The sequence below is a fragment of the Coturnix japonica genome, chromosome 15, assembly GCF_054131305.1.
Source record: "Coturnix japonica strain WE chromosome 15, WE-NBRP24, whole genome shotgun sequence".
Classification (NCBI taxonomy): domain Eukaryota; kingdom Metazoa; phylum Chordata; class Aves; order Galliformes; family Phasianidae; genus Coturnix; species Coturnix japonica.
In genome coordinates this window covers 5373166-5382763 of record NC_140677.1, presented here as the reverse complement: position 1 = coordinate 5382763, position 9598 = coordinate 5373166, and the positions used below count along the sequence as shown (strand labels likewise).

The following is a 9598-nucleotide window of genomic DNA, read 5'->3' as shown; positions in this document are numbered from 1 at the left end:
AGCCCAGTGGGGAGGCTGGAACTCGTGCTTTGGATGGCCCTTAGTACACTCACCAAGCATTATGCACCATCCAGCACAATGGCACCATCCAGACCAAGCTGCCACAACAACCAGAGGCCTGAGAATGCCAGCAGTTCCCATGCAGGGCAAGCAGCACAGCTGTGCCCCCTGTGGGTCAACAGGTTATGATGTGGAGAAAAGGCGCTGCTGACAGATCTATGCCAATGTGCTGTTCCCATCACAGCAATTCTGGTGATACTAGCTGCTTTTCCAGACACAGGGAAGGAAAGCCCTGACAAATAGGATAGCAAATGAACGTTAAGGATGTAACTCCAGAACTCCCAGCTGTTATGTGCTGCTCACTGTGAGAATTTCAGGGTATCTAGTTAAAGACATAACACAGTTTCAGCATTAACAGCTTCCTCTTGCTTTCCCTTCTACATGCCCAATCCTACAGAGCTTTACTAATACAGGCTGAAATCTCAAGATTCAAAGGCAACTAAATCCCCCTTAAACTCTCACAAAGGGGATTAACTGGAACTCACTGCTGCTTCCACCGCTGCTGCTCTCCACAGGAACGGTGATTCTCCCATGTGCAGTGCCCTTCATCCTTCAGTGCTAACTGCAGGACACTGAGCTGGAGACAGCAAACCTCACTTGTGCCAGGCTGCAACGCTGAATTCTAGAGCAAAGAGAAAAGTAGCCGTTCCAGGTACTGCATTACTTGTGATTTAGAACAGCTAAAACCACAGGAAATGTAACTAAAAGCAAGGGAGACCAGAACCAACTACTCACGCTTCCATGCGCAGAGAAACAACCCATCCAAGTGATAGCAAACCAGTTCACAGCACTGCACACAGCAAGCTGTGCATACAAAGCATGCCTCTGGTTACAGAAAGTCAACGGTGCCATGGCAGAAGCACAGCATGCTGATTCAGAAACACGTGCCCAGAGCTAAGGGAACTTTCAATGTAACAGCTGAAAAGTAAAAATGATACTATTATATTCCATGTATAGTTTAACAGGAATGAAAACTTACATGTACTGCCACTAGATTACGTATAAGAAATGGGAGAAAGATTATTTTTTTATGGTATAAGGGTATATTGTGTTAGTGAATATAAGTTCCTATGTGTCACTTCATCAACCTCTAACAGAATGCTGAAGGGAAGAACACAGAATACAGCAAATTAAATGTATTTTCAAAGTCATTAAATGGGTTCATTTTTACATTTATTTGACCAAACAATTGGTGTAGGTAATGTTAATCTTTGCAGAATAATCATATACACACACACAACAGTGGTGCTAGGACCCAAAGTAGATGCACAGTGTATGACAACATTGCAGAAACAGCTCTCCCACAGAATGCCTCAAGTTCCAGTATTAAAACACAGAAAAGAGTGGCTTTTGTATTTATAGTGGTGAGGTAAACATTTCTTCTTTCAGAGCTCTGCACTTCCATGCACCTTCACAAGAACTGCTAACGACACCCTTCTGTGCCATTCAGTCACTAAGTGCAAACCCAGTGGCATATTTATTGCTGTCCTAATGGCCGTTCATTTTTGCCTTGAGCAATAGGGAGAGAGAGGAAAGGAGAAGAAAAAGAGCTACAGAAGCTGATGACAGCAGCCTATCTCTGCTATTTGTGTGAAGGGGCAGGGATGAGTACAGGTAATTTATTTTAAATGTGACTGTTTTAATGGAAATGCCAAGAAAAAAATTATTTACATTTTTCTAAGCAGAACGTGGTATTGATCAGAGCTGCTCAAAAATCACAATGAAGAATTTATTAGACAAATTGTAACCTCTCTCCCCATTTACAACATCTTCAAGACCTGATCGCAATACTCACTCATCTGTTCACTGTTCAATTTATTGATGATTCCATGCAGCCCCTGTGCAGAGTGGGATCTGCACTGATTTCTGCAGTCACACAAGCCATTGGTATTGTCTTCTGTTCCCCGAGTGAATGGTTCATGTAACCAACAGCCTGAATTTGGACTGTTACAAAAGCATATAGAAACTAAATAAATTTCAGTCCATCTCTGGGCACTGAAACTCATTTCTAATATAGATTTTTGTTGATATTGTAGAAATGAAATACATTAGAGAACTTCATCTGTGTTTTATTCTCGATAAAACTGAAATGTTTTTTGTGGGATGAGGCTATTTCAATTTAAAAATATTCCATGATCCTGATAGAAGATCGCTTTGGGATCTCGCCTTATTCTAAAACCTCACAGCAGTGGTATACTTAGGAAAGTGGTTATTCTGAAAAGTGAGCAGCCATTTCCTACCTGACACATGCATTCTCCTCACATACCCTCTTATGTGACACAGTCACACCTAGAAGCACCGCACCTCATTTACAGGTACGGTATAAGAAAGGAAAGACCAACTACGCAGTCTCTTATACTGTGAGGTATACTTGTGAATCTACAAAAGAAAGTCATCTTAAGGCAAAATGTGTACTTTCTACAAAAAGAAGAAGAAAAAAGAACAGAATCTTTCATTGGAATAAAAATAGGTAGCGTGAGCACAATTTTTTTTTACATTCTTGTAAAAACCCATAAAAATATAAACCCGTTATCAGTTTGCTGAAACTTTACAATATAAAATTGATACTACTGTGAAATAGATTTCTCAGTGTTTATCAGTGGTAATTCTGGAAGAAAAGGAGAAAAAAGATTTACGAAATTAAGTATTAATAAAACTCTTGATACCAAAATTATCAAAGGTAGAGGAAGACATCCTTGAAAAGTAACTGTGAGAATTTGTGAGGCCCAATTTGCAAGTCTATCGTTTGCCACCTGTCACAAAGGAAGTCCCCCATATGCTGATGACAGCCAAGGAAAATTCCACCAGTCCTCTCCGAAGGGACAACAGGAATGATGGCTTGTAAAACACGCACACTTCCCTGCAGATATCTTCAAGGAATTACTTTCTAGCCACACTTGCCACTGCCTTCTTTGCTGCATCTTCAAGGTCTCTTGCAGAGGTAATAGGGAGTCCACTTTCATTCAAGATGCGTTGGGCTTCGTGAACATTTGTTCCTAATAAAGAACAATGGCTATAATTAGTAATTAATATTAATGAATAAATGAGTCTCTTATACTAAATCTCAATTAAAAGTGCTGACGCTTCAAGGTACACAATATTCCATTTAACGCCAGATACAGTGACTGATTTAGACTGAGCTGAGAAGAAGGAACTAAACTTCAGTGACAATTTTGAAAGGCAGGTCAATATGATAGCAGTCCTCCCTGCAAAAGGGACATTGTGAAGATTAGAGGGTCAGTCCAGTACCCAGCAGAGGGGGCTAGAAACATCCCACAAGCAAGAGCAGTGCATAATGGACCATGTACAAGGCCTTTAAAAGATGCTTAAAAATTCACAATCAGCTCTTATCCCTGAAGTATAAAGGACCATGTACTGATAAAAATCTTAATTCTCTGGAGCTTTCCCCAAGCAAAGACACTTCTGATCACTGATGTTTTGAACTTCAAGTCAGGTACTGCATTGAGCAAGTACCCTTCTGGAGTACATCAGCAGTCATGTACAACACCCCAACTCACTCCTCTTTAGGATCATTCTTACCCCTTCCTGTGCATTAAGTTTCTTGTTCATTCACCACATCAAAACGTTTAATTACTTTGTAATTCCTAGACCTATCAAAATGAATTCTAATTATACTAGGAACTACACGCTAATTGCACCCTTAATTATTAACCAAGCAAGGAGCATACTCTGTATTGTACAACTTCCAGAATGCTCATTTTAAAAGGGGATTCTTTTTTGTTATACAAATTCAGATGTTATACAATGTCTGAATTTACACAGCGTAAGTAGAGAAATTCCAGTCTATCTAAGCAGGGTGCCCAAGCAAGGACTCTCACTCCTGGACTGGAAGACCAAAGGCATCCACACAGCAGCAGTCCCAGCACTTTGTGATGGGCACAGGAAATGGGGGTGCAGGTCCCATCTGCCCACTGTTGGATGGTGAAGCCCACAGAGGTCACTGACTTGCAGTGGACACACATTGTGGGACAGTGGCAACTTGGGGAGGAAGGTCAAAGACAACTGCAATCTCTGACAGAATGGAGATGTGGTTGCATAGTAACATCCAGAATGGTCCAGGGCTTTTCCTACAGAAGAGCATAATATTTAAAAACAAGATCATACTGTTTGAGGTTTTTGAATCATCCGATACATTGTAGAGTGGAATTGCTAATTGCCAGCAAAGGACTGTATTCGAAAGTCAGAAAACCCTACATAGGTCCTCTTCCCCATTAAGTTCATTACATTTGTACAGCAATCCCCACAAAGTCTCTAAGACGAAACATGGTCCACCATGAAGGGAGGGAAGAGTTTGTGCATGTGAATAAAAATATGGAAGCTTAAAAAGATCTCACTGCTGTCACAACACTAAGGTCACACACACAGTTTGTTAAATACGGCTCTATATGCAGACCATACAACCAGTTTTCAAGTCTTTCATTCACAGCATTTTTTTTTAAATGAAAGCTTTTTATCCTGTTTTAGAACAGAGAGCAAATTGCAATGATGTCCTGTTGAAAGCAGAATTTTTAATGTGTTCAAGAAATGCAGAAACATTTAAGAACATACATAAGACATCATCTTACTGAAGCAGATGTTAAAATAAACAAATAAACAATGCCTCTGTTCTGACATTAACCTCCTGCCACTGGATGGTGTCAGAGAACTGTACACAGAACCCATACACAGACTGCTGGAAGTAACCTGCTCTTCATCTGCACCGTCACTGAGAAAGTGAAAATGCACAGCACTGAAGGCTGCAGGGCTTTGCTACTGTTTTTTCCCCTCTTGTTGTCATTTGTTTTTTGCTTCTGTTTTTGTTCTGCCTTTGCAACTTGATTGCTATTAGGAGGATGCCTCTCCAATGAGAAAAAAAGATGTTTTTTTTCCTTCTGACATGTGTTACTACCAATGACACTCCAAAGAAATACACGAAAGCTCTAATTTTATCAGTATATACTTTCTAGACTTTCTATTCCATTGGAAACCTGGGCTCTGAACAACCTTGATATTTGTGTACATGTAATCTGTCGCATTTACATTTCTATCACTTCGAAATCTCTGTTCTCCCTAGCAAAGTGAATCTACTCAACTCATTGCTCCTTGCAATAAATATTCTATTGGGGTCTGATTCCATGAATTGCAGGATTATACCTGCACACGCTGTTAGGAACGAGACTGCACAGTTTGAATGAAAACAAAAAAATAAAACACCCAATCATACTCCAGCAGGATTTTAAAGCCAGGATGCCAGAAGAGATGGATACAAACTAAGTTCTAAACGTGACCTTGAAATGCCCCGTCCTTCACTCTTGGAAGGTAATGCAGCATACTATAATCATAGGTAAAAGATACTACACCATGTTCATGCTGACAAGCCATTGGGATTGAGATAGACAAACTGGAGCAAAGATCATGGACCATACAGCTAAATACAAGAAGCTAGGGATTTAGGCATTTGAATAGCAGACAGCTTGATTGTGTGTTTCTACATGTAAGCAGTTATAATTCCTCCCAGTTCTTCTCATCCTTGGATGAGAGAAACAGAGAATTCATTCGTTGAGAGAGAGAATGGAAAATTTCCAGCACAGGAATAGGACACCTAATTCACAATTCTCTTTTTATTCTTTGCTATTTTCATCAAAGACTGAGCCACATACGTGAGAAACCATTTTTTGGCTTCCATACAGCACTACTGGTTTGCTCTCACAAAACTTAATTGAAATGCATTACATTTTAAAGGGGAAAAAAAACAAAAGAAAAAGCCCTGCACAAAAACAGCACAAGTGAGTTTTTGACATCTGTAAAAGATAAAATTCAGAATATGCAGTTTCTCTGTTTGTCTGTGAGCCTTTCAAACAACAATAATCCCATGTCTCAGCTGGTGAGTTCTTTACTGATAAGGCAAGTAAATACATGTAATTATAAAGTTACCATTTTCAAAGAGAAGAGTAATCCTTTCTTTATCCACTGGTAAAACAGCTTGTAATTATAATTCAACTGAGAACAAAGATTTGTCCACAGAATCCTGCTAAATCAAGGCAGATTTGACTGATTAAAACTCTAGTCATCACGACATTTGTAATACAGCGCATGTGGGCAAAGAGTCTTTAAAGTGCAGGTCACAGAGCTGTTAGATTTACGGAAATAACCACGAACCTTCTATTGGAAAGATGGAAATCCAAAAGAGTGCTTGTCCCTTTTTCACCTTTTGAAATGTAAAGTGTTATCTTAAAAAGTCTCGGGTAGTCTTATTACCTCTACAGTACTCATTATTAATTCAAAGTCATTACATATTTGGATAACCCAGTACGAGTTCAAAGAAGAACAAGGAAGATGATTAAGGATCGAGAGGGATTGATTTCCGAGGAAAGATTAAAAGAACCAAATACATGCACAGTTGGGTTGGGTGATTAAGGAGCAGAGAAAGCTGGAGTTACATGCTAAAAGCTCCTAGGTGTGACTTCTAAAGGCCGTAAACATCAGAGGTCAGCATCTAGAACGAATTCACAGGTTAATGCTAGGAATAACAGGAAGGATTAAAATACTTTTGAGGTAAATATTATGGAAAGGTGATAGCTAAATGTTCTTTAATGGGACACAACTTTCTAAGAAAACATGGTAACATTATCCACTGAATGACCAAGAAGCCTAACAAAAATATTACCATACCCAGCAAAGAGTGGGCAGTCATGGAAAGACAGACAATACAATATATTTGCATTGAATGATGTGCTGGACTTGCTAAAGATTGAGCTTTGACCTCTGGGCATAAGCAGCACATGGCTTTGCTAAAGGTCATGGGCCCCAAGGCAGAAGCTCTCCTGATTCTCCCTTCTTCCAGGCAAACCCCATTGAGCAGCACCTTTCACAAACACCCAAACATGAATATTTAAAGAGACCACAAAAACTCTACATTTCCAAGTCTACTTAAGTAAAAAAGAGATGTTTTAAGCATATCAGTGCTGTGCTGATTTCAGCTAATGCACTTTGTCTATTCAGTGACAGAAATCTTTCCCCTTCCTTCAGGATATGTCTCTGAAATCAGAAACAGAACTTCATACCCACTGCCTTTAAAGCAAAGGAAAGAAGAAGAGCCAGTAACCACCAAGGAGTGCTTTTCCTCACCTCTTCATTATTTCTTTACTGGATTTCCTCTAAAAATTATTCAGTACCTTTAGCAAATTCAGTTTTTTAAATGGATTTTAGCTGGATACTTCAATACTTGGCTGAAGAACACACTGCAGTAAGCTCTCTCTCAGAAATACTACTTCTAACCTCTTTCTTTTAATTATATTGGAGAAAAATTAAGAAAACTATTTTGCTGCAGGTTTAGCAATAATAGAAATGCATTCAGCAAAAATCACATGAAAAGAAATACCTTCCAGTGAATAGCAACTTGCATCAAAATCACTTCTATTTGCATTGCAAATGTTACAAGCAAAACCATAATGCTTTCATTGCAAAATTTCATCTCTTTGCACACCACCTGGTGCACCACGGATATAGAAATACACAAGGAAAGAGTTTACTGGCCTTAGGTCATGCCACGAATAAAGAATTAAACACAGTGTGCACAGTGTGGATTTGCTTGTTTAGAGCTTAGAGAGCAACAAAAGCTGAAATAGAATATTGTGAGCATGAGGGAAGATTTTGTCTGGGACCACCAGCACTCACCTTCCAGCCTGACCACCAGAGGCACTTTCAGCTCAAGCTCTCGGCAGGCTTTGGTAATACCATTGGCTATAATGGCACAGTTCACGATGCCACCGAAAATGTTTACAAGTATTGCTTCAACCTGTGGAAAAGAAGAGTGGGAAAGAGTTATCTTTAATAAACACGTGTAAGAGATCCAAAGCAGGGTAAAAACTTCCCTCTGTTAGGCAGCTTCGTTCACAGAAGGTTGGAAGCTTCATGGCTGTAGCTTGAAAAAGTCAATTTTGAGTGTGGAGTTTCTATAGTATGTAGTATATATATATATACACACACTATAGTATGTATAGTATGTATAGCATTAAATGTATAGTATGTATAGTATTAAATGCCTTGGTCTAAAGCAGCGTTGCAATCTACATCATAAAAGACATTATTAAGAAGAAAAGGAGAATTTCTACTCATAAATTAACATAGAAACAAATAAAACAATCTACATTTTGGATTTGGAAGAATCTTCAGAGTTTAGGGCTCAAGACACACTGGATGTGTTTATGCACACTTCACAAAGTAATACGGATGTACGCTTTATTATAAGCAGGACAGAGGACATGGGAACACAATTGCCCTGACTTGATAAAGACAAGTAAAAATCCCTTCTAATTAATAAGGAGAGGCATGTAATGAAGAGTTTTCATTGCTACAGATTAATTGATAACAACTTCAACTGCTATTCATCAGTTTATAGAAATTGAAATTCCCGCACCCATATCACCACCCAGATGCTTTGGGTCCCCAGCTTGAAAAGAGCATTTGATTTTCATGAAATCAAGTATAGCAACAGTAAAAACTAATAGTAAGGACCTGTATCCTTCACTAAAAACCCAGACTGCAAAGCCATTGTTTATTGCTGGCATGTTCAGTGCAATGCAGAACACCAAGGCCAGCTCAACAACCCTAAAAAGAAAATGACACTGGGAACACATCACTGACTTCTCTCAATACCCTCCACTGCTCCCATCTCCAAGGCGTTTCATGACACTGCCCTCAATAAACACAGGCCAACACCTTAACGTCATATTAAATGCATACATTCACCAGTCAAGGGTTTTATGTTGATGTCACTGCAACTATTTATTTCACCACTGTGTTCCCAGAAAGTCCTTACCTTTGTAGAAGCTACCAATGATGAAACCTTACAGGGCTCCTCCTCTGCTTTGCTCCAACTATCTACCTGTGCACATGCAAATATTCATGGGCTTGGGGTGTAAAATGTTTTCCTTTCATCAAGGGAAAACAGAGCCCTTCTTCCAAGTCTTGTGCCATTAACCCCTACGGTAGGGAGCTACTTATGCAAAATGCTTTGATGTTGAAATGTACTGGGGATGTATTCCAGCAGGACAAGCTCCAGGCACTGATTTGCCCTTCCCAACATGTGCTCCTTAATCATGGACATTGCATCAGGCATGTGACATATCAACTTAACTGAGGGTGTTTACATTATTAGAGATAAGGAGGAGGATATTATGCTCAGTACAGATATTTTAATTCCTAATGCAGACATTCTCATTTAAGGATCTGCTTTTTAGCTTTCAAGCTGAATTCTAATCAGGTCTTCTAATCCATTGGCAGCAAAGGGAAAAAAAATGTTGAAGGAAATTAGATGCAGCTCGGATAATTGATGTTTGTATGTTTGACTTTAATAAAAATACACTGTTAAATTAGAGAGGAGTCTAAAAGGATTCAATCAATAAGAAACTGATTCAGGTGGAGAATTCAATCTTGGGTTTTATTGTAATCTTCCAAATAAGCCAACACATCAGTCCCAGTGATGCTGAGATTCTCTTTAACTTCATTGAAACTTGTGAACATTGCTCATATATGC

At 39.2% G+C, this 9598-nt stretch overlaps 1 protein-coding gene across 1 annotated transcript in view; it reads right to left on the bottom strand.

Moving 5' to 3' along the window:
* Positions 1–1216: 1216 nt before the first annotated feature.
* The window catches only part of SUCLG2 (succinate-CoA ligase GDP-forming subunit beta), a 99959-nt gene continuing 91577 nt past the window's right edge, over positions 1217–9598 (bottom strand). The window contains exons 10-11 of the mRNA XM_015875362.2: positions 7738–7858; positions 1217–3056 (exon numbers count right to left, since the gene is read on the bottom strand). Of these exons, the coding sequence (XP_015730848.1) occupies positions 2941–3056; positions 7738–7858 (237 nt within the window). The 3' untranslated portion in view covers positions 1217–2940. The remainder of the gene's footprint in view (positions 3057–7737; positions 7859–9598) is intronic.